Below are 26,681 nucleotides of genomic sequence, written 5' to 3' on the forward strand. Positions count from 1 at the left end.
AGAAGCTATCAAAGGGAAGGCAAAAAGATGCAGAGCAGGGACCTGAGCCAAAGGTGCATTTATTTATGTGTACATGACCATAAATGCTGCCTCGATTAAGCTCTAGTATCTGCCTGCCCACACTGCAAGTGAAGAGAAGAGGGGCGCCTCGGTGGCTCAGTCGGTTAAGCATCTGACTTCGGCTCAGGTCATGATCTCACGGTTCGTGGGTTCGGGCCCCGCTTCAAGCTCTGTGCTGACAGCCAGCTCAGAGCCTGGAGCCTGTCTTCAGATTCTGTATCTCCCTCTCTCTGACCCTCCTCTACTCATGGTGTCTCTCTCTCCCTCTCTCAGAAATAAATAAAACATTAAAAAAAAATTTTTAAAGTGAGGAGAAGCAAATTTCCAAGAATGGGCAGTGGTCTAAGCAAAGGAGCAGCCTCTGAGGCCTGCAGGTGCCTTTCCTGTCCTCTGTCCTGTGCCCTGCAGTCTGCAATCTGCAGGTGTTATCACCATGTAACAGGGATCTACATGCCTCTACATGCCGTCAGCCCAGTGACAGAGTGCCATGTGTATTCAGGTGTTTCACAGATGCTTTTACCTGAACTAAATATTCCCGAGGAAGCAAAGGTAACCGCACATGTTCCATCAGCCGTGCCATAAACTCCTGCCTTACATCCTTGTCATGGTTTACCCAAGCTATTACTGCTTCAAATACCTTGCAGAAAATGTGGAGAAAAGAAAAATAAGTAATGAGTTATGTACCATAGCATCTGAATAAATTGTGATGAGATTACATTTTATATGTAATTCTTGCTAAGATTTCAAGTTTAATACATGGCTTAGGAGCACCTGGGTGGCTCAGTCAGTTAAGCATCCAACTCCTGATTTCAGCTCAGGTCATGATTTCACGGTTCATGAGAGGTTTGTGGGATGGAGCCCCATGTCAGGCTCTTCGCAAACAGCACAGAGCCTGCTTGGGACTCTCTCTCTCTACCTGCCCCTCCCCACTTCATGCTCGCTCACATGCATGCATGTTTTCTATCTCTCAAACAAAATAAACAAACATATAAAAAAATATACATGGCTCAAATGTTTTCAAAATCCTGACCTGTGTTGTACTTAAAAAGTTATCCAGTCTATTTCTTTTTTTTCATTTGATAGAAGTACTTTTTTTCCCTGCTTTATTGAAATATAATTGACAGATAACATTGGATAAGTTTAAGGTGTTCATTTGATAGACTTATACATTGTAAAATGATTACCATCAAAGCTTTAGCTAACACCTCCATCATGTAACATAATTACTTCTTTTTTTGTGGTGAGAACATCCAAGATCTTAGCAACTTTCAAGTATATAATACAGTTTTGTTAATTATAATCACCATACTATACATTCCCCAGAACTTACTCATCTTATAATGTGAAGTTTGTACACCTTTAACCAAATCTCCCCATTTCTCTCATCTCCAACCCCGTCTAACCACCACTCCATTTCTGTGAGTTCAGTGGATTTAGATTCCACATATAAATGATACCGTAACAATATTTGTCTTTCTCTGTCTTATTTCACTTAGCATAATGCCCTCAGGATCCGCACATGTCACAAATGGCAGTACTTCCTCTTTTCTCATGGCTGAATAATATTCCTGTGTGTGTGTGTGTGTGTGTGTGTGTGTGTGTGTGTGTGTTTGCGTGTGTCATCCTTCCTTATGCATTCCTCCACTGATGGACAGCAGGCTGTTTACAAATCATGGCTACTATGAATAATGCTGCAATGAATCAATGCATATGCAAGTGCGGATGTCTCTCCAAGATTCTGTTTTCATTTGCTTTGGATATATACCCAGAAGTGGCCTTATTGGAGCATATGGTAGTTCTATTAATTTTGTAAGTACTTTGAGCACTTTTATGTATTTGTTTTTCATTTGGTATTTACTAAGCACTTCACCAAGTACATTATCTAATCTTCTTGAACTTAAGTGGTAGCTGTGATAATCTGATAATACATGATCTAATTCACTGTTGGTAACTTTTCTAAGTTGAATTTGGTTCTATTTACTTAGATTTAAATCTCAAGTCTCCTGCAATCCCAATCAAAATAACACCAGAATTCTAAACAGAGCTAGAACAAACAATCCTAAAATTTGTATGAAACCAGAAAAGACCCCGAATAGCCAAAGCAATCTTGACAAAGAAAACCAAAGCAGGAGGCATCACAATCCTGGACTTCAAGCTGTACTACAAAGCTGTAATCATCAAGACAGTATGGTACTGGCACAAAAATAGACACTCAGATCAACAGAACAGAATAGGAAACCCAGAAATGGACCCACACGTGTATGGCCAACTAATCTTTGACAAAGCAGGAAAGACTATCCAATGGAATAAATATAGTCTCTTCAGCAAGGGGTGCCAGGAAAACTGGACAGTGACATGCAGAAAGATGAACCTGGAGCACTTTCTTACACCATACACAAAGATAAACTCAAAATGGATGAAAGACCTAAATGTGAGACAGGAAGCCATCAAAATCCTTGAGGAGAAAGCAGGCAAAAACCTCTGTGACCTTGGCCACAGTAATATTCAACATGTCTCCAGAGGCAAGGGAAACAAAAGAAAAAATGAACTAGTTGGACCTCATCAAAATAAAAAGCATCAGCGAAGCAAACAATCAGCGAAACTAAAAGGCAACTTATGGAATGGGAGAAGGTATTTGCAAACGACATATGAGATAAAGGGTTAGTATCCAAAATCTATAAAGAACTTATCAAACTCAACACCCAAAAAACAAATAATCCAGTGAAGAAATGGACAAAAGTCATGAATAGACACTTCTCCAAAGAAGACGTCCAGACGGCTAACCAACACATGAAAAAATGTTCACCATCACTCACCATCAGGAAAATACAAGTCAAAACCACAATGAGATACCGCCTCACACCTGTCAGAATGGCAAACATTAACAACTCAGGCAACAACAGATGTTGGCGAGGATGCAGAGAAAGTGGATCTCTTTCGCACGGCTGGTGGGAATGCAAACTGGTGCAGCCCACTCTGGAAAACAGTATGGAGGTTCCTCAAAAAATTAAAAATAGAACTACCCTACAGCCCAGCAACTGTACTACATACAATTTATCCAAGGGAGACAATTATGCTGTTTTGAAGGGGCACATGCACCCCAATGTTTACAGCAGCACTATCGACAATAGCCAAAGTATGAAAACAGCCCAAATGTCCACTGACAGATGAATGGATAATGAAGATGTGGTGTGTGTGTATATATATATATATATATATATATATACACAATGGAGTATTACTCAGCAATCAAAAAGAATGAAATCTTGCCATTTGCAACTATGTGGATGGAATTGGAGGGTATCATGTTAAGCAAAATTAGTCCGAGAAAGACAAATATCATGTGACTTCACTCATAGGAGGACTTTAAGATACAAAACAGATGAACATAAGGGAAGGGAAGCAAAAATAATATAAAAACAGGGAGGGGGACAAAACATAAGAGACTCTTAAATATGGAGAACAAACAAAGAGTTGCTGGAGGGGTTGTGGGGGGAAGGGGTGTTAAGGAATCTACTCCTGAAATCACTGTTGCACTATATGCTAACTAACTTGGATGTAAATTTTTAAAAATTAACTTAAAAAATAATAATTTTCAAATCTCTTTGGAATAAAGCACCCAAATATTAAAGCAATGTGATGTTGTGGGATGAAAATCATGTACCCTTATAAACAACTATTTTGGGCTTTTTCTTTAGGTTTACAAATAAATGTTAGACCATACACTTCTAAACCAAGGGTCTACAGAATAGATAAACTTTCTTTTCTCACAATGGAATATATTAAAATCTAATATTTGAATTTTTTAAAAAAATGAAGTAATAAGGTCATTACAACCTAACATATACCTATAAGAAAGCTAATAAGCTAATATGAAGACAGTAATTGACTACATAATTTCCTCCCAGATTGATGAACACAGAACCAATAATTTTTAAAGTGTTGTAGAAAATGCTTGTGGATGACAAGTAAGTGGATTATTGGGAACAAAAAAATATTTATTTTGATACAGGAATATAGCAAGAAACCAAAAATAATCCACATTGCAATTAACATGCCTCCTTAATTTATTCAGTCAACAAGCACCTACCAAGTACCTCTATGTGCTGGGTGCTAGAAATAAAGAGGATCCTGTAAATTCTATCTACTATTTCTCAGCTCTGCTTTCTCTTCTCCACTTATTTCTACCATCCTGAATCAGATCCTATTGCTCACTGGTGTCACTTCAACATCCTCCTATGTGTCCCTCACCACACTTTGTGGAGTTTTGTTCATTCAGCATTCCACCACTGTGACAGCTGGTCTCCAAAATGGCCCCCTAATAAAGCACATCTCTCAGTATCCACATCTTATGCAGTAAACCTCCCACAGGGAATCTAAGCTGTCCCTGTGTAACAACAAAACAACAACAACAAAATATATATAGATATAGATATAGATATATATCTCCATATATATATGGCAGACATAGAGCAGTGTGACTTCTGAAGCTGGGTCATAAGAAGCTTTTCTTTTTCACTATGATCTCTTGAAATGCTCGTCTGAGGGGAAGCCAGATGTCATATAAGAAGTCTGATTACGTGAGGGGCACCTGGGTGGCTCATTTGGTTAACTGGCCAACTCTTGATTTCAGCTCAAGTCATGATCTCATGGTTCATGTCTGCACTGACAGCATGGAGCCTGACTGGGATTCTCTCTCTCCCTCTCTCTGTCCCTCCCTTGCTCACTAATGCTCTCTCTCTCACAATAAATAAATAAGCATTAAGAAAAAGAAGTCTGATTACTTGAGATCACCATGCTATGAGGAGCCCAAGCTAGCCACAGAGAGGGAGGATAGGGAAAAGGAGGGAGGAAGAGGTCAAAGGAAAGGGAGATACCAACCAAACTCTAGCCCAGGAGCCAGAGAAGTGAATGAAGGAGCCATCGTGGATATTCTGGACACACCAGATGCCATTTGCAGATGGACTGACGCCCTAGATATACAGCTAATCCAGTACCATGCTGATATCTCCAGATATTCAATCCAAGCCAGCTGACGCCCCAGGCACTACAGAGCAGAACAAGCTGTACCTATACGCCCTGAATGAATTCTGCCCACAGAATTGTGAGCATAAAAAAATGGTTATTGTTTTGTGTCACTATACTTTGGGGTGGCTTGTTATGCAGCAGTAGAAAATCAAAACAACCTTCGTGACGTTTCTATAACGTAGGTATTACCATGGCATTCTCCTACCACTTAAAACACTTTAAAGGCTTTTTGTCACTAGGATGAAGCCAAGTTTCTTTAATACAGCTGAGAAGGTATTTTTTGTCATCTTCCCATCTTACCTCCTAGTATTCTGCTATACATACTCTAAACCCTAATCATAAAGAACCAACCTAATGCAATTATTCATTCGTACCTTTTTTACATTTATGTATTGTACCTCTTCCTGGAATGTCCTTCCCATTCCCACCCATCCCGACTTCCCTGGAAAAGTCATAAACATTTTTTAAAACTTCAATCATACCTTTGAGAACAAGCCCAACTGCCATACCCACCCCAGGAATGATGCAATGTACAGTACCCTCGACAGCATTCCTTAATCATCTATTTACCTCACTGGTTGCCCCTCTAGTGGGAGTAAAGAATTCTGTTTTGTTAATTTTTCCATATTTGGGACTCTGTGGCAGTGTCTGGTACAAAGTAGGCACTCAATATGTGTCCGTTAAACATGAATAGTGATGTCTTCCTCTTCTCTGCATTTTTTTTTTAACATTTATTTATTTTCAAGAGACAAAACATGAATGGGGGAGGGGCAGAGTGAGAGGGAGACACAGAAACTGAAGCAGACGACTCCAGACTCTGAGCTGTTAACACAGAGCCTGACGCGGGGCTCAGACCCAGGAACCATGAGATCATGACCTGAGCTGAAGTCCGATGCTTAACCAACTGAGCCACCCAGGGGCCTCTCCTCTGTATTTCTAAAGTGCTAAGATTATACACATAACAACCATTTCCCGCATGGTTTTTCATATGGTAAGTATTAGTATATAGGTCTTTTTATGCCCAGGCAGGACGAATATCCTTGAGGAATAATGCTAAATTTCATACCTTAAATGCAAAGCATCAAAGGGGGCGCCTAGTTGGCTCAGTCAGTTAAACATCTGACTCCTGATTTCGGCTCAGGTAATGATCTCGTGGTTCGTGAGTTCGAGCCCTGCATCAGGGTCTGCTCTGACAGTGAGGAGTCTGCTTGGGATTCTCTCTTTTCCTCTCTCTCTGCCCCTCCCCTGTTAGTGCGTTCACTCTCTCTCTCTCTCTCTCAAAATAAATAAATAAACTTAAAAAAAAAACTTTTAAATGCAAAGCATCGAAAGAAAAAAAGTTTCACTCCCTTCAAAGTCAGTGTTTTCACAAGCTTTTGTGCTGTGATTCCCACAGGATACAACACCTACCCAAAGAATAAAACCCACTAAGAGAAGACTCTTTCTCCGTCAATAGGAAAGGTGCAGGTGGCTAACACAGGCAGCTCAAATGTGGAGAGATGTGAGGCTACAACCAGACAAAGCAGCTGCACAGCAGTCTGGAAGGGAGGAGGGAAGCACTAGGTGGGGTGGAGTATAAGTAGAAGGAGATCAATCTAAAGAGTATGGTCAAGAATGTTCAGTCTAGAACAAGCAAAACTTTGTTAGCCTTGGTAACTTCCTCCAACACACATCATGGTGAAATTACTTTGGTCTGAGAAATATTGTATTTAGATCACAATTTTTATAGGCATCTAGCTGTGGGAAGAAACCCAGCACCCATAAGGGCTTATTTCAGTTTAATGTGTGCAAGCTTGCTATGGGAGTCAAGTATAAAACTCTAATGTCTACCAACTTAGGGAACCCCCTATGGAGTGAAGAAACACACCAATTTGCATAGATAATCAACAAGTCAACTAGCTGAGTTTTAATACCTTCCAGATCAAAGATCACTGGCTATCACTACACATATAGGATTACAAAGTTACAAAACAACGTGAAATAAAGGAAAAATATTACATGGCTATATACCAGGGGAAAAAATTTCCTTACCTTCTCTTCTGAGGAAATGGTAAGTTTGTCACTTGAGATTAGGCTGCAGACTTGTTCAATGCCAAGATTGAGAAATTCTTCACTAAGGACAACATCTGCAAAATGCTGTTCTGTTTGGAGGTTAAAAATAAAAATCCATTAACACCAACATTCCATTATCCAGCTTCAAGCTGCTTAAAAAAAGAAGAGGTTTTTCTAAATCTAACCCAAGTTGTTTGTGAGAAAAACAACTGTACTTCCTCAAAGCAAGAGCTAACAAAGCCCAAACAAACTCACCTGGGGAAATAGTCTCTACTTGAATAACAAAGCAGAAGCACAAGTAGAAAGTCTGCCTTATCACATACTCAGCTGAATCACTTGTGTTTTACATGGTGGTATTTTAAACATGTATTCCTTATACACTAATAAGACTATCAGTTTTAAAATCAATAAAACCTTTTGATTACATAAATCAGAAAAAATACATTGTATTATATATTCACACATTTGAATATATAATGTAAAACATTAGAGGGTTCCAGAACATAATGGAGGAAGGAGGGAAACCTGCTTCACTTGAAAACTTTAAACAAAGAAATTTTAAAGGCCAGTCTGAATATATGATCATCATTTAAAAAACAGAATTGATTTATAATATAGATAGCTCTGAATTCTATGGTAGTTTATCTGGGAAAGAAATCACACTATTTTAAACTCTCAACCCCTTTCCAGAAACCAGTAAAATTAGTAATTCTTAAAATACTAAAAAAAGCCTTTCTTTGATTTCAGAGATAAAATATACCCACTTCTCCAAAGGGTGCAAAAAAATCTATTAGTATAATCAATGAGTTTACAACTTTAAAAATCAGTCATTGACAAAGTAACCTTTCCTGCAAAAACAGCTCTCCTTTATCAAACATGAGCTCACAAGGAAATGTGGCACTTTGGAGTCAGACACACCAAGGTGAAATACCAGCTCTGTCAAGTACTAGCTTGGAAAGCCTTGGGTGAGTTATTTCATTTCTCTAAGCCTTGGTTTCTTCATCTATAAAACTGAGAACAAGAATACCTTACATAATAAGACCGCCGTGAGGATTAAATGGACTAAAGTTTATAAAGCACCTAGCAGTGTGTATGGCAGAGAGTAAGGATTTAATAATTTAGCTCTTAACTGTATTGTAATCCCTAAATTCTAAAGTAAACCTAGGTATTTTCTAGGTCTTCACAATTAATCATATTCTAATAGTAATTTTGTTAAAAGGCTTCCTTAGGTGAAATAGAGACTTATTTTAAATGTATTTCAACATACCACAGAAAGGATTAGTTGGCTTCCCTCTCAGAAACACTTCAAAAACTGCATTTACATAAATTCCATAACTATTCACTTTACAAAAGATTCCTCACAAAATCACCTTAAAAATGACAAGCAGCTCTAGGATAATTATAAAATGATGTGGATTTACAAAAATCTAACTGACACAATTTTTTTCTGTTGGAATATGTTTATCTTATTTATTTTTTATTGTGTTTGACAATGTTAATATTAGTTTCAGGTGTATAACACAGTGATTCAACAATTACTATACATTATGCAGTACTCACCAAGGTAAGTGTAGTTACCATCTGTCATCATACAGTTACTACCCTGTTATTGAGTATATTCCCTATGCTGAACTTTTCATCCCCGTGACACTTATTTCGTAACGCAGGTTTGTACCTCTTAATCCCCTTCAACTATTTCACCCATCCATCTATCTTTTTACCCTCTGGCAACCACCACTTTTTTCTCTGTATTCAAGAGACTGTTTCCAGGTTTATATGTGTGGATGTTGTGTTTTTTAGATTCTGTATTTAAGTGAAATCATATGGTATTTGTCTTTCTCTGAGAAAGGTCCATCCATGTTGTTGCAAATGGCAAGATTTCATTCTTTTCCATGGCTGAATCACATTCATTGCATACCTATATTACTTATTCTTTATCCATTCATCTACCAACAGATACTTGGGCTGCTTCCATATCTTGGATATTGTAAATAATGCTGCAATAAACGTAAGGGGACATACAGTTTTGTTTTGCCACAATAAACCGAAGGTTACATATATCTTTTCAAACTGGTGGTTTTGTTTTCTTTAGGTAAATACCCAGCAATGGAATTACTGGATCAAATAACATTTCTATCTTTAATTTTTTGAGAAACCTCCTTACTGCTTTCCTCAGTGGTTGCAACAATTTACATTCCCACCAGTGTGCACTCAAAACCACTTTTCTCCACATCCTTACCAACACTTGTCTTTGATTTCTTGTCTTTTTGATACTAGTCATTGTGGCTGGTATGAGATGATATCTCATCATGGTTTTGATTTGTATTTCCCTAATGACTAGTGATGCTAAGCACCTTTTAATGTGTCTGTCGGCTATCTGTATGCCTTCTTTGGAAAATTGCCTATTCAGGTCCTCTGTCCATTTTTAAAACAGATTATTTGTTTTTTAGTTACAAAGTTGCAGGAGGTTGTTTTTTTTTTTTTTTAAGTTTATTTACTTTGAGAGAGAGAGAGAGAGAAAGCATGATGCAAGCAGGGGAGGGGCAGACAGAGAGGAAGAGAGAGAATCCCAAGTAGGCTCCACACTGTCAGTACAGAGCCTGACATGGGGCTCGAACTCATGAACTGTGAGATCATGACCTGAGCTGAAGTCAAGAGTCAGACATTTAACTGACTGAAACCCCAGGCACGCATGAGTTCTTCATGTTTTTGATATTAACCCTTTACAGAATATATTATTTGCCAACATCTCTCCCATTCAGTAGGTTGCCTTTTCATTCTTTTTTTCTTAATGGTTTCTCTCATAAAAATTTTTAGTTTGATGTAGTTCCATTAGTTAATTTCTGCTTTTGTTTCCCCTTTCCTGAAAAGATATATCCAGAAAAACATTGTGAAAGCTGATGTCAAAGAGATTACTGCTTATGTTTCCTTTTAGGAGTTTTACGGTTTCAGGCCTTACATTTAGTTCTTTAATCCATTTTGAGTTTACTTTTGTGTATGGCTTAATACAATTCCAGTTTCATTCTTTTGCATGTCACTGTCCAGTTTTCCCAGCACCACTTACCAAAAAGACTATCTTTTCACCAATGTGTCCTTTGTCATAGATTAATTGACCATGTTACTACTTTGGGGCTATCAATTCTGTTCCATTGGCCCACAGGCCAGGACCTTATGCCAATACCACCCTCTTTTGATTATTATACTTTTGTAATATAATTTGAAATCAGAAAGTGTGATGCTTCCATTTTTGTTTTTTTTCCCAGTTTGAAACCATAGTTTAATTTTAATGTAGCTAGAAATCCAATAACTATGTATTTTTAAGCAGAAAAAAACTCCTTTACTTTTTCTTCTTACAGCATTGTTAGCATAAGAAAAAACATTTCTGGTTTAGAAATGATACTGAGTTTCTATGAAAATGAGGGTACTTTGTATTTGTGGAACTTAAAAGCACAGAACACATTTTCAGAAGACCACAAATTTTACTTTTACCCATTTGTGGTAATATTTGCAATGCTAGGATGTACTTAGGTAATATATAATTAAGCAAATTAAATAAGGAACCCCAAAAGGAACTGGTCTTGAGTTATTCACAGCACACATTAGAAATTTTTAGAGAGAACACACATTAACAACATCAACAACAAAAAACACTGGCAAGATCAAATGCAAATTTATATGCTGAGTATTTTTAAAAGGTTTAAAAAACATGTTCAGTTAGCATACAGCCTTTTCTCACTTGTATAACAGATGCATTTCTATCTGCTTGTGCACAGCAAAGGGTGAGAACCTGAATCAACTTACTTATGACTTCAGAAATGTGCTATTTCAGAAATGTACTCCATGGAATTTTCTTCACTGCTCCTATCACTATTTCTTCAAATAAGCAAAGTACAGAGGGTTTCATCCCTTAAAACTGTTTTTAAACACCAGCACTTTAAATTGGAAGATACGTAGAAACTTAGCAGTTCCTGGTACAGTGCCTGGACTTAATAAATGCAAGAGTTGAAATGTACAACAGAAAATCTATCATTTCTTTATCCTTGTAGGAGAACGAGGGAGAAACAGGAGAGATGGAAATACGGTGTAGTGTTTAAGAGATGAACAGGAGCACAATGACTCATAATACCATCAACTGCACACTAAAGAACCATGGAACTCATCAATTTTATAATTCATGCTGGACCAAGAAGTTTGGTTCCCTTCTATGTAGATCAATGAATTCAAACCTCATGCTCTCCAAAATATGAAGATGAATAATGTAAGCTGAACTCTAACTATAAAAGATACTTCCTGAGTAGAAGAAGACTAAATACCAAAGGGAATCCCTCTTTCCAACATCTTTTGATACAGTAATATTTCACTGAAGTGGAAACCTAACACTTAAGTATGAAATCTCTTGGCCAAGTAAGAAATTACAGCTGCTATGGGTATTTCCTTACATAATCACTATGTGTATTATATATTAAATTAAACCCAGCATTACATACGCTTGCATAATTATGCTGTGAATGGTGATAGCAGTGATGATGCCAGTTAAAAAAGGACTACCTTTAGCACAAAAGAGTAAGGGTGGGATGGGGGCGGGATGGGGGTGGTGAAAACAAGTAGAAAATACACGAAGAGATGGGCATTTTCTGACAAGGAAAGGTCATTCTAAACACAGACATATAAAAAGAAAAGTATCCCACTGCGTGTTAACGAGGCAAAACATTTTCTGTATCAGACAAGAACACAACTAAGTAATCCAACTCTACTGCAGCATTATAAAAATCCTCCCTTGACCACAGTGTAAGCGTAAATGCATCTGTACGAGGTGCACGCTATATAGAAGGAACGAGGTGGCTGCTGCCCTGCCCAGTACTTCAGGTCCCTACCCAGGTCCTACTGCAATACTGGCGGTCCCAATGGTTTTATCAAAATAAATCATGTTTAAAAAATAAAGCACTTAAAAAAGACACGTCAAAATGCCTCAGTAACCATACATCCAACTCAAACTGCATTTATTAAAATGTTATATTTGCCTTCTGCTAATAAACCTCTATTTCCCTCAAACTGAGCAACAAATCTTCCATACTGAAGTATCTTCCTTGCCCAATTAATCCAAAGGGAAAAAAACGGAGATGATTAGTAAAGAAAAATACAGGGATTAACACACCCTTTTAACATGTCTTTAAATATTTTTAAGGTTTAAAAAGTGTTTAAAGTTTGTAATTCCCAGTAGGAAACCATTATCTGAACAAACACCCTAATGGCAAAACACTGGAAAATGTTTCAGTTGCATGTGGGGCAGAAGGGTAGGGATTATCTTTACAGCACCCCAACTTTCTCCATGAGGTCAGAGGTACACTGACTCCTTCTCCTCCAAAGTTTGTATTATTGTGGCATCCACTAGGTGATCTAAGTTGCTTTTCCTTCAGCAAGGGCTTTCTTTGTCAGGAAGGCATTATGCTTGACCTCCAAAGTTGGCTGACGATTTACCGATGAGATTCATAACTTTTGGGTTGCTCTGACATCCTGACATATTTGCTGGGTTCTGGGCCACATCCTGGAAGGCCACCATCACTTCTGGATACTGCATGGCTTCCAGAACCTCTGGGTCACTGAGAATTTCACTGATCCCAGGCATTCCTGCCATTCAAAGCATTCCTTGAGGAAAATTACCAGGCATTCTGAGGAAAGACACCTGGGAAAGAGCCACAACGAGCTCCTTCCTGATTGTCCTCTGGCTTCTTCATTCCTCTGGGCTCTCTTATGTTCTTCTAGAGCTTTCTTAACCCTTTCTATTCTTTCTTTGGTCGCTTGCTCTTCCAGCTTTCACATACTTTCTTCAATATTCAGCAATTTTCTGGGCCCTCGGTTGAACTTCTTTCAGCATTGCACCAGCATCTTCATCATAATCTAGTTTACAAGTAGGGCAAGATCATATAGCCCAGAAGTCTGCGGTGCTTTCCCTCACCACTTGTAAGGCTGAGCTGAATCAGGGTTTATTTCAATAGCTCTATCACAGTCTGGGATGACAGCATTTGGCTTCTGTAATTTGATGAGGTCACGGGCTCTCTTGGCATACAGGATGACCAAGTGAGGATTCAGCTTGATGGCATCTGTGAACAAGTCAATGGCTTTCTGTAGTTCACCATCATTTAGGGCATCAATGGCAGCCACTGTTCTATCATTTGCTTGATCCATCATTTCCTGTTATCTCTATATTATCATCTCCCATTTCTTGAGGGGCATCAGTATCTGCTTCAATTACAACATCATTGTCAATTTCTAGATCATTTTCCTCACTTGAAGGTTCATCTGTCTTTATTTTCCTCTGCCTTCTTACTGGTTTTTCCTCCTTGATATTGTCTTCTCATTTAGTTTTGAGTAGCAGGTGCTCCACACACTTATGGGAAGCACATTTCCTCAATGTGCAGAACTCTTGGATCCTGCTTCCATATTTTCACAAAGGTCTGAAGCTTGCTCACTTTGTGGGGGTCCATGGTCCTGAGGTGGCAGGCGGAGGGCACGGCTAAGGTTATGCCTGATTCCAGGCATGGGTACTAACACTGCATGACCGTGTGGAAGGGGGCTGTTCTTTCTTAAGAAAGACTGCTTTAGCTATTTGGAGTCCTTTGTGATTCCATAAAATTTTTAGGATTGTTTTCCTATTTGTTGAATAATACCACTGGCTTTGGTATCAGAGTTTTAACCCTGGCCTTGCATAATGAGTTTGGGAGTATTCCTTCCTCTTCTATATTTTGAAAGAATTGGAGGATTAGTGTTAATTCTTTAAATGTTTGATAGCATTCATCAATGAAGCCATATGGTCATGAACTTATCTTTCGGGGAGTTTTTGATTACTGATTCAATCTCCTTACTTGCTATTGATCTGTTCAGATTTTCTATTTCTTCATGAGTCAGTGTTGGTAGACTGCATGTTTCTAGAAATTTATCCATTTCTTCTGGATATGTATTCTTACTAGTCTCTTAATGATCCTTTGTAGTTCTGTGATATAACCTGTAATGTCTCCTTTTTCATTTCTGATTTAATTACTCAAGTCTCCCTTTTTTTAGTCTAGCTAAAAGGTTTCTCAATTTTATCTTTGCAAAAAACCAGCTCTTATTTTCACTGACATTTTCTACTGTTCTTCTGGTTCTCTATTTCATTTTTTTCTACTCTTACTTTTGTCATTTCCTTCCTTTCTGCTAACATTCGGTTTGGTTTGTTCTTTTTCTAGTCCCTTGAGGTGTAAAATTGGTTACTTATTTTAGATCTTTTTTCCTAACAGGCCTTTATCACTGTAAACTTCCCTCTTAGAATTGTTCTTGCAGCATCCCATAGATTTTGGTCAGGTTTGTTTTTGTATGCTTTTTTGTTTTGTTTGTTTTTGTTTGTTTTTATATTTCCCTTTTGATTTCTTCTTTGACCCACTGTTTGTTGAGGGGTATGTTGTTTAATTTCCATACATTTGTGATTTTCCAGTTTCCTAGTGGTATGATTTCTAGTTTTATACCACTGTGGTCAGAAAAAATACCCAGTATGATTTTAATCTTAAATTTACTTAGATTTGTTTTGTGACTTATCATATGATCTCTCCTGGAGAACATTCTGTGTGTGCCTGAGAACAATGTATGTTCTGCTGTTGTTGGATGAAATGTTCTATATGTCTTCTAGATTCACGTGGTCAAAAGTATGGTTCACATCCAATGTCTCCTTGTTGATATTCTGTCTAAGTGATCTATCCATTTTTGAAAGTGGATACTGAAGTCTCCTACTATTATTTTATTGTTATCTATTTCTCCTTTCATATCTCTTAGTATTTCTTAATATATCCGGACACTCCAATATTGGGTCATATGTACTTATAATTGTTTTATCATATTTTTAAAGATTTTGTTTTTTTTTTTTAAGTAATCTCTACACCCAATGTGGAGCTCAAATTCACAACCCCAAGATCAAGAGTTGCATGCTCTTCCCACTGAGCCAGCCAGGTGTCCCTATTTGTTATATCTTTTTTTTTTTTTCCCAATTATTTTCAGAGAGACAAAGTGCAAGCACACACACATGCATGAGCAGGGAAGGGGCAGAGAGAGAGAGGGAGAAAGATAATCCCAAGCAGGCTCCGCACTGTCTGTGCAGTCTGACATGGGGTTCAATCTCACAAATGGCAAGATCATGACCTGAGCCAAAATCAAGAGTCAGACAATTAACCAGCTGAGCCACCCAGGAACCCCAGTTATACTGTCTCTACTTAACCATTTTTGGCTCAATTCTATTTTGTATGATTATCAGTATAGCTACATTTGCTCTCCTTTGGTTTCCAATTGCATGGAATATCTTTTTCCATCTCTTCGCTCTGAGGCCTTAAAGCTAAAGTGAGTCTCTGGTAGTCACTATAGAGTAGGGTTTTGTTTTTTTAATCCAGCCAGCCACTGTATGTCTTTCGATCAGAGAGTTCAATCCATTTACAGTAATTATTGATAAGACTTTACTAATTCCATCTTATTAACTGTTTTCAGGCTCTTTTTTATTTCCTTTGTTCCTTTCTTTCATCTCACTTCCTTCTTTTGAACTGTTGAAGGATTCATTCTCTTTATCTTTTGTGTACATACTGTAGGTTTTTGTTTTGTGGTTACCATGACTCACATAAAACTCCTTAGAGATATGTCTATTTAACACTGATAACAACTTTAATCTCATACAAAAACTCTCTTTTACTCTCTCCAATATTTCATAGTTTTTGATATCATAATTTACCTCTTTTTATACTGCATATTTCACAAATAAATTATGGTAGCTATAGTTTATTTTTAATTTGGCTAATACTTGCCTTTACCAATGTGTTGCATATTTTCATGTTTTCATGTTACTAATAATTAGTATCATTTCATTTCAGCTTGAAGAACTCCTCACAGCATTTTTTTCTTTTTTTTAAGTTTATTTTTGAGAGTGAGAGAGAGAGCACAAGTGGCGGGGTGGGGGGGTAGGGTGGGCAGAGAGAGAGAGGGAGACACAGAATCTGAAGCAGGCTCCAGGCTCCAAGCTGTCAGCACAGAGCCTGATGCAGGGCTCAAACCCACAAACTGCAAGATCACGACCTGAGCCAAAGTCGGACACTCAATCGACTGAGCCACCCAGGTGCCCCTCTCAGCATTTAAGGCAAGTCTAGTGATGGTGAATTACCTTAGCTTTTTTTTTTTTTATCTGGGAAAGTATTTCTCCTACATTTCTGAAGGATAATTTTGCTAAATAAAGTATATTTGTTGGGGGGCGCCTGGGTGGCTTAGTCGGTTAAGCGTCTGACTTTCGCTTAGGTCATGATCTCGCGGTTCGTGGGTTCGAGCCCCGCATCGGACTCTGTGCTGACTGCCAGCTCAGAGCCTGGAGCCTATTTCAGAGTCTGTATCTCCCTCTCTCTCTGACCCTCCCCTGCTCACGCTGTCTCTCTCTCTCCTAGAAATAAATAAAAATATTTTTTAAAAAAAGTATATTTGGTTGGCAGGGGTTGTTTTGTTTTGTTTTGTTTTTCTTCCAGGACCTTGAATAGATCATCCCACTCTCTCCTAGCCCATAAAGTTCTTGCTGGGAAATCTCCCTGATAGCCTTATGGGAGCTCCCTTGTAGGTTTTTTTTTCTTCTTTTGTTGCTTTTAAGATTATCTCATTGTCTTTGACTTTTGACTATTTTATTATAATGTGTCTTAAAAAAAATTTCTTTAAGTTGATTGTGTTTGATGTCCTACAAAAGCTTCATGAACTTAGATATCCAAATCTTCATCCAGATTTGGGTAGTTCTCAGTCATTATTTCTTTAAATAAACCTTCTGCCCCTTCTCCCTTTCTTCTCCTTCTAGAACTCAAGTGAATCAGGGGTTGTTCCTTTTGATGGTATCTCATAGAACATGCATTCTTGCAATCTTTTTCCCTTATTCTCCTCAGACTGGATAATTTCAAACTTTCGGTCTTCAATCTCATGGATTCTTCCTTCTGCTTGATCAAGTCTGTTGTTGCTCTCCACTGCATTTTTCATTTCATTCATTAAATTCTTAATTCTTCAGGTCCAAAACTTGATTTTCTTTTCTTTTTTTTATGATTTTTTTGTTAAACTTCTCATTTTATTCATGTATTGTTTTCCTGAAATCACTGAATTATCTGTGTTTTCTTATAGCTCACTGAGTTTTCTTAAAACAGCTACTTTGAATTTTTTACCAGGAAAATCACAGATCTCATTGTTTTTGAGTTTGGTTATGGGAAGACTGCTATAATCTTTTGGTGATGTCACATTAGCTTGATTTTTCATGTTTCTTGGAGTTGTGTGCTGCTGTCTCTGCATCTGAAGTAACAGTCATCTCCTCCAGTCTTTACTGGAGTTATGCCTTCCTTCAGCCCTGCTAGAGATTCTGAGAATTTCTTAGACTTTCTATGGATACCTCTGCTCCAAGCTTCTTGCCCCCTTTTGTGGAAGAGATCCTAAGCTTATAGGCCTATCTTCATCCTACAAAACAACAAGTTGAGTCCTGACAGCTTCTCTTTTGTTTTCTCAAAGGTGGTGCTACAGCTGAAGTTTGTGGTCTCTCCCTAGCTCACAGATTTGGGCCTGCTGCATATGCTTATTTGTCATCTTCCAAAGCTCACTCTCGCTACTTCCCACAAAAGAACAAACAGAAAGCTGGCCACACGGTGGGGGTGGATGGCACAGCACACAGGGAATGGGGGTGCCCATGGGCCTGTTGAGGGGGATCCATGAGTGGGGCTTTCCCAGCAGCTAGTGGGCAGGCTTCTTGGTGGAGTACACCATGCAGTAAGGGACGTGTCCTCTTTATGTCCTCAGAGTTCAATGTGTCACTTTCTCAGACTTCTGCCTCCCAATCCTGGAATTCCAGATTTAGTACTGGGGCCAAAGAGAAACAAGTACTTTTAGCAGCATTTACACAGGTGGGAAATGTGGGTGCTAACTTTCACACTCTCTCTTTTCCCCACTAAAAGAATTATAGACTGAGAAAGATCTCTCTTGGCCCTGGGCTATACCACCTTGGGGAAGGTGTGATGTGGGTAAAGTCAAACTGTTCTGATCCACTCTAATGTGTCCAAATGTTTTAGGTTTTTTTTTTCTTTCTTTCTTCCCTCTCTCTCTCTCCCTCTCTCTCTAATAAAGTGCTATATCTTAACCTCTGTAAATCTGGACTTCTACAAAGGCTCTCTTGTCCATAGGTAACTGTCTAGGTGTTTTCCAGTGGCTCCCAGACTTCAGTCAAGAGGAGCTAGAACTGGTTCATGGGTCATTTCAGGGTCCATAGCTGGGACAGTGGTCTGTCTGCCTATTATTCAACGCACAGGTGGGCAAGACTCCCACCAGATTCCTTGGTGTATGGTGTTGTATCCTACAGCTCCCACAAAGGCACTTTGTTCATGGATAGATACAGAATATTTGTTGTTGAGGGTGGTGGGGCAAAAACAAGGGATGTCTTATGCCACCATGATAAAAAAAAAAAAATGTTTTAGGGGCACCTGGGTGGCTCAGTTGGTTAAGCACCCAACTCTTGATTTCAGCTCTGAGCATGATCCCACAGTGTGTGGGTTCGAGCCCTCCATCAGTCTCGGCACTGACAGTGTGGAGCCAGATTGAGATTCTCTCTCTCTCTCTCTCTCTCTCTCTCTGCCCCTCCTCGGCTTCTGCTTTCTCTCTCTTCCAAAATAAACTTAAAAAAATGTTTTTAATCATATAAAAATATTAATGATTAAAATTCTAAACACAAAGAAAAAATAACAAAATATTTCCAAACTAGGCCCAAATAGTTTCCATTCCCAATGGGAAAGAAAAGTATTGCTATAGACAATCAATGTATTTTACTGTCTTGACTTCAGTGGACAAATGCTGTCCTAAGTAAGAGAGAAAACAATGGCTTACCCTCCCCATCCTAGGCCACTGCCCCACTTTGCTGGCCTTTATACCAAACTTCTTTAGGGCAGATCTTAATAATGAAACCTCTGTATTTTGATTAACACCCACATCTTTATCTGTTGTAACACAGCCTTTGGCCCATCCTTCCCCTGAACTTGTTCTTTGGAAATCCTTTTTCTTGTGATTAAAACTTCTCAACCCCTGCACAGTGTTTAACCCTAAGGTCACTCTCTCCCAGTTTGGATTCTATTAATACTTTTTTCAAAAAAAATTTTTTTTAATTTTTTTTTAATGTTTTATTTATTTCTAGGAGAGAGAAAGAGACAGCGTGAGCAGGGGAGGATCAGAGAAAGAGGGAGTGACAGACTCCGAAACAGGCTCCAGGCTCTGAGCTGGCAGTCAGCACAGAGCCCGACACGGGGCTCAAACCCACAAGCCGCGAGATCATGACCTAAGTGAAAGTCAGACGCTTAACCGACTAAGCCACCCAGGCGCCCCCCAAAAATTTTTTAAACATTTTATTTTTTTTTTAAGTAATCTCAACATCCAACATGTGACTTCAAGCCTGAACTCTGAAGCCCAAGATCAAGAGTCACATGCTCTACCAACTGAGCCAGCCAGGTGCCCCTCTAATCTTTCTGATCACTCAGTCTGTCTCTGTCAGCTCCCTAAAACTGGGTACTACTCATGGTCTTGACTGTCCTGATCCCTCTTTTCATCTTCTCCTTCTTCTCTCTTAAGTATCTCATCCACATTTGTGTGTCCCAGTTATCTTTAACTAGCACTCCAGTTTGGTTGCTCCCAGATCCAACCTCTCTCCCAAAACTCAGTATTTTGAATTTCCAGCTATCTGTTAGTCTCCACATGATCTGGTTAAGCATAATGGCTCTTTTAAACAGACAGATCCACCCCCAGCTGTGTACCCAGCAATACACACAAGCAGTCCCTCTAAAACCCTCACTTTATTCACCACTTTAGGTCACTTACCATGGCCTGCTTTGAGCTGTACTGTCTTAATTTTTCATCATTGTGCATTTTTCTTCCCCTTGGCTGGATTCTTGGCAAAGATTCTCTGGCTAGGTCTGATTATCTCCTCAAAATAAATCAAGGTCTTCCACTAGCCTGCTGTCTTTGCTTATTGCATAAACTTGCCCGGTGGAAGAACTTCTATAATTGATAGTGCATTTCACTGCTCATTCTCCCTCAAGCAATCAAGACCAAGACCCACCTACACTTGAAACGGGGCCAGTACCTTCCTCCAGACACCTGCTTGCCCTCCTGTACTCCTTTTGTGTCTTACTGGCTCTCCTATCCACACCAATTCCAAGGCTAAATGAAATCTCAGTTGATTCCTCACTCCTTTTTCTCTCTTTATGTGGTAAGGCTTATAACATAAAATTTAGCATTGTAACTGTGTTTAAGTATACAGTTCAGTAGTATAAAGTATACTCAGATTGTTATGAAACAGATCTCCAAAACTTTTTCATCTTGCAAATATGAAGCTCTATACCCTTTTCCCCCTTCTATATTCCCTTCCTCTCTTTAAACCTGAAAATAAACTGTTTTGCAAATCCTGTTGATTCTTTCTCTGTAATGCCATAGAAAATTCTAAGATTCAGTGGGATACGGGATCTGAAAAGTCCCCAGACACAATTTTATTATGTCAGGGTAACCTCTAAAATTTTCATATTCAGTGGATATCTGGTATAGTTTACAGACATCAACAGACATCAAGACAATCATACCATTTTTGAACATTTACTGTAAGCGGAAGTTCTGCTTTATGTTGCACTAAAATCTTTCTCGCTCTTATTCTATAGCACTGATGCTAACTCTGCCCTCCACGGAATGAAATTACTCTCTCTTGCTCATGAAATTCCTTCAAACATTTACAGAGCATTATAGTCTCCCAAATATCCCTCCCAAGGTCTCTAAATTCATAAGTCTTTCAAGCAGTCCTTGTATAATATCATTTGGGGTCTTCAGTCTCTCTCAAAATATGTAACCTGAAAATGAACTCAACTTCATAGATATAGTCTGACCCGGGAAGAACAGAATGAGATAATCACCTTATGTCTTTCTAGACATAGTTACAATACTGTTATTGAATATAATATCAACTAAATCCCTCACACCTTTGAATTTGTGGTATTAGGCTAATACAAGCCTAATACTTGTCATAAAGCCAAGATAAAGAATTTTTTTCTTTTCACTCAATGAATTCTTTTTCAGCTTGCTGCACCTCAACAGGGTAAAGTTTAACAGCTACTGCAGACTGAAAATATGCACACACTAAAATACACCCACAAAATATTTACTTAAAAGGTAATGCTAGTTCATAGCAGCACTCTCAACAATAGCTAAAACATGGAAAGAGCCTAAGTGTCCATCAACAGATGAATGGATCAAGAAGATGTGGTTTATCTATACCATGGAATACTACATGGCAATGAGAAACAATGAAATCTGGCCATGTGTAGCAACATGGATGGACCTTGAGGGTGTTATGCTGAGCGAAATAAGTCAGGCAGAGAAGGACAAATATCATACGTTTGCACGTATAGGAGGATTAGGAGGAACTTAACAGAGGAACAAGGGGGAGAAGAAGGGGGGAAATGGTGGGGGAAAGGGAGAGAGGCAAACCATGAGAGACTCTTGAATGCTGACAAAAACTGAGGACTGATGGATGTGGGGGGAGGTGGGATGGGCATGGAGGAGGACACTTGTGGGGATGAGCACTGAGTGTTATGTGGAAACTAATTTGACAATAAACTATTTGTAAAAAAATTTAAAAAAAAAAACAAAAAAAAAAGGTAATGCTAAAGTGCAGATCATATCAGAGTTTACTGTGTTTCCTTTACTCACATCCAGGGTTAGTTTCTACATCCCCAATCGTGCTTTAGTCACCTCCTCTCTATCTCCATTATCATGGTTTTCTGTTGCCAACCTCAACTATTGTTTCCAATCCTTTCATTCACATGCTGACAGATTACTCTTGTTTAATAGCACAGAGCTTTCATTGTGACTTCAGTAACCTGCCCTTACTAGTGTTCCACGCTGCTGAGTAAAGCCAACCTACTTATGCTAGCATTCAATAATCATTCCTTTTCTCTAAACAAATCCCACAACTGCAGTAAGGCATAGTTCCCAGGAGTACAGACTATCCCATGAATATGCAATATACATTAAACACATATATTGTACATATAGGACATACAGATCCCTTCTTCCTTATTGATAAGGATTCTCTTCACTCTCTAGGGCAGCCACACTTTGCTGCCTGCTTCCCTTCAGCAACTAAAATAAGCTTATCAAGAAATGACTACCCTATGATCCAGCAATTGCACTATTAGGTATTTATCCAAAGGAGACAAAATTACAGATTTGAAGGGATAAATGCACCCCGACGTTTACAGTAGCATTATCAACAATCACCAAATTAAATAGAGAGCCCAAATATCCATCAACTAATGAATGGATAAAGATGTGTTGGGGCACCTGGGTGGCTCAGTCAGTTAAGCATCTGACACTTGATTTCAGCTCAGGTCATAATCTTATGGCTTCATGAGTTCAAGCCCACTTTGTGGGCTCAGCGCTCACAGTACAAGGCCTTCTTGGGACTCTTACTTTCTTTCGGCTCCTCCCCTGCTTGCATTCTCTTGTGTCTCAAAAATAAATAAACTTAAAAAAAATTAAAAAGATGTGGTGCATATATACAATGGAATATTTTTCAGCCATCAAAAAATTGAAATCTTGCCATTTGCAATAATGTGGATGGAGCTAGAATGTATTATGCTAAGTGAAATACGTCAATCAGAGAAAGACAAATACATGATTTCAGTCACATACGGAATTTAAAAAACAAAACAGATAAACATAAGGGAAGAGGAGAGGGAAACAAAACCACAAAAGACTCTTAGTGACAGAGAACAAACTGAGGGTTGATGGAGGGAGAAGGGAGGGAGATGGGCTAGATGGGTGATGGGCATTAAGGAGGGCACTTACTGTGATGAGTAGTAGGTGTTGTATGTAAGCGATGCATCACTGACTTCTACTCTTGAAACCATTATTGCACTGTATGTTAACTAAAATTTAAAAAATTCTGAAAACAAATAAAGACAACCCATAGGATTTGTTACACCAGGTTTATTGGGCTTATTAGCTCTGGTCTCTCATCCCAAATTACGTCTAATGAAATTGATAATAAAGTCCAAAGTTTTTCTTGTTCAATTTTGTGCCCAGTGATAAGCTACAAAGTACCCTTTATGTTTGATTTCTTAACACCAAACACTTTCTTGATCAAAATTAAGCCATGAAGAATTCCTATAATTTCTCTACATTCCATCTGGTGCAGAATTCCATCTGAGGAGTGAGGGTAAGTGCATGGATAACAGCAGTATTTTAACCCACAAAAAGCTCATCCCTGAGAGACTAAGTGTTTTTGGGAAAATAAAAGTCTCTCTGGTCTTCATCTTCCTAATTAATAAAATAAAATAAAAGTTATCTTAGCAGATAACTGCTGAGGTTCCTACAAGTACTAATATTCTGTGATTCATTCTGAATACTAGTCTCTAGGGGAAAAAATTACAAATACATACATACATATATATGTGTACGTATTTATATGTGTGTGTGTGTATATGTATGTATGTATGTATTTGGATATATTATATATATATATATCTCCAGCAGCTCCATTAACACAGATAGCTTTGGTGAAATCTAAAAACAGCTAACTCCTCTCCATGAGAAAAACTATCAACAAAGCAGAGTAGAAGAGATTGCATGTAGATATAGGACACAAATGAGGACCATAATGAATGTAAAAAATATAAAAATGATTAACTCTTGTAAGAAGCATCAATTAAGTTGGCATGAATTCATCAAGAAGTGCTGTATGTCAAATGCTTTCACAGTTCTCCAAAGGAAGAATCTTCTGTTATCAGTAAATTAACATTGCAATAGACCCTCAAATAATCACACCTATTCTTTAGTATGCATATCATACAGTCAAGGCTAGTAATACTATTATTAAAACCACTCTTGTGGGTGGCGGGGTGGCTCAGTCGGTTAAGGATCACACTCTGGCTCAGGTCATGATCTCACGGTTCGGTTGGTGAGTTTGAGTCCTCCATTGGACTCTGAGCCTGCTTCAGATTCTGTGTCTCCCTCTCTTTGTGCCCCTCCCCTGCTTGCACTGGGTCTCTCTCTCTCTCAAATTAAACATTAAGGAAAAAAAAAAGCACTCTCTCAACACAAGTTTCTTTCAAAAGGGCAGCCTTCAAAATCATGGGCTTATTTTGACAGATGTTTACCCCAAGCAGTGACTCCTAGCCTAAATTATAGAAGAGTGGGCAAATGATTGAAGCAAAATGATTGCAAAGGAAAAAAAGGCTATGGGAACAGCTTTTATAAGAGAATAGGCATAATGTGAACACGGTGAATCTGGATGTAAGTGGAATATTACTGGCCTATAAACTCCTTGTAAGCAGGGGTTACATCGCACTGAGCTTATCACCCCCAGCAGTCTGGGTGGAAGGCACATAAAGAGGGGAGCTTTGAAATGACTGACCACTGAGTCTAGGCTGAACAGCCAAGAGATTACTGGGGTACTGGCATCAGAGAGTACAAATTTATGAAGAAATACAAGAGCAGGAAAAGGCAGGAATATTGTCAGCACAAAGGCTGAAACCCTGGCGTCCCAAATACCAACAAGGTTCACCACACCCCAGAACTGGGTTTTAAGGTGGCAGGTAGGTTTATGGAGGAAAGATGGCAGTCACAAGCAACTATAAAGGAGTCTCAAGGAAGTCAATGATATAGACTGTGAAATTGCTGATGCCAGGAGAAAAGAAGTAGAGACGGAAGAGACAATCTAGATGTCAAAAACAGAAGTAGACACAGAGGCCTGGAGAGAAATCAGGCTGCAGAGAGAATGCTTTAGGCTGACAGCCAGCCAGTGCAGAACCAAGGATGGTGACTGGGATGGAACAACAGTCTGAAGTCATATCCCCTTACCCACCTTCCCGGGTCTGGTGGTCCCCTAAAAACGTTTGCCCCCAGCACACAAGTCGGGGGGGAAGCAAAGTTTTGTTTGTTGTTTTTTACCTGTTACCTTTTATGATTTAGTTTTTATAATTTACATTCAAGTTAGTTAGCATACGGTGCAACAGTGATTTCGGTAGATTCCTTCATGCCCTTTATCCATTTAGCCCACACCCCCTCCCACAACCCCTCCAGAAACTCTCTGTTCTCCATATTTAAGAGTCTCTTATGTTTTGTCCCCCTCCCTGTTTTTGTATTATTTTTGCTTCCCTTTCCTTATGCTCATCTGTTTTGTATCTTAAAGTCCTCATGAGTGAAGTCATGATACCTGTCTTTCTCTGACTAATTTTGCATAGCATAATACCCTCCACTTTCAACCATATAGTTGCAAATGGCAAGATTTCATTCTTTTTGATTGCTGAGTAACACTCCATTATATACACACACACACACACACACACACACACACACGTACATACATACACACACATACACACCACATCTTTTTTATCCATTTGGGCTCTTTCCATACTTTGGCTATTGTTGATAGTGCTGCTATAAATGTTGGGGTGCATGTGTCCGGGAAGCAAAGTTTTATTTAACACGAAGGGTGAGGGGACATACATGAAAGCAGGTGGGCATATGAAAAAGTTTGTTCATAGTACAAGTATAGTGGAAAGGCTAAGTGGAGGGCAGCCTGGGCCCAGGATATAAAGAGATAACAGGGTTAAGAGCAAGAGGAGAATGAAAAATTAACTGCAAAGTATGGCAGTGACTGGAGAAGACTTCTTTTGGTTGTCCTGATACTGAAGAATGCAGAGTGTTCACCAATCCCAGAATTTCAGCTGGACCACTGGCTTGAAAATGATACTGCGAATTTCCCCAGAGATCACTTAGAACTCACAGTAAGTAGCTTCTCAAATTTTTCATGTAGGGAGTGGTGCGATGAAGGGATGACTAAGAATCTAAAACTATTGTTTCCCTTAAATCTGTTTGAAATTCTTATAATTCTACAACTGGCGGCTTTCATTTATCAACATAGAAGATTAAATAAAATTCATATTTCAAGTTAAAATCTAACTTCCAAAACAGTCTGGGCCTATTAAATACATCAAAACTAGTAACTTTGGTTTTTATCTCCTCTATATTTATATCCTGAAGAAAATGCTAAAGGTATTTGTGACTTGGGACATGGTTAAAATATGAATGACACTGAAAACACATGGTAAATAAAAGCGTCTACAATCCAGCATTATCCAAACAACTCTATACAACTTGCAATTAAGTGGGAATGTCTTCTTTTTTTAGGTTTGAAGGAAACATAATTTCATATAGCTTTTAGCTAAGAAAATAACCATTCAAGAACACAACAAAGGCTGATGACAGTCCAGAACACCATGCCTCAGCATGCAGATCACTTCCCTGGCCAGTCTGGTTGCCCTCCGTTGTCCAGGACTTGAAGAACATATCACTACATGCCTTGGTGAAGCGGAGTGGACCCGTGTGACAGGCTGTGACTGCCAGCGTCATGCTGCTGAAGCCACGAGAGCAGTAGCATTTATACCTTCCCTGTCCAGAACTTCTATCCTGCCTACTTGGTTTCTCACATT

General features: G+C 38.8%; 1 protein-coding gene and 1 pseudogene across 1 annotated transcript in view; both read right to left on the minus strand.

The window, feature by feature from the left end:
* KLHL2 (kelch like family member 2) overlaps positions 1-26,681 on the minus strand; it is a 97,267-nt gene that overhangs the window by 18,336 nt on the left and 52,250 nt on the right. Inside the window, exons 5-6 of the mRNA XM_077752736.1 lie at positions 7,120-7,229; positions 581-697 (exon numbers count right to left, since the gene is read on the minus strand). Coding sequence (XP_077608862.1) covers positions 581-697; positions 7,120-7,229 — 227 coding nt within the window. The remainder of the gene's footprint in view (positions 1-580; positions 698-7,119; positions 7,230-26,681) is intronic.
* On the minus strand, positions 12,584-13,625 carry LOC144222253 (hsc70-interacting protein pseudogene; annotated as a pseudogene).

The sequence above is a fragment of the Crocuta crocuta genome, unplaced genomic scaffold, assembly GCF_008692635.1.
Source record: "Crocuta crocuta isolate KB4526 unplaced genomic scaffold, BGI_CrCroc_1.0 scaffold346, whole genome shotgun sequence".
Taxonomy (NCBI): Eukaryota; Metazoa; Chordata; class Mammalia; order Carnivora; family Hyaenidae; genus Crocuta; species Crocuta crocuta.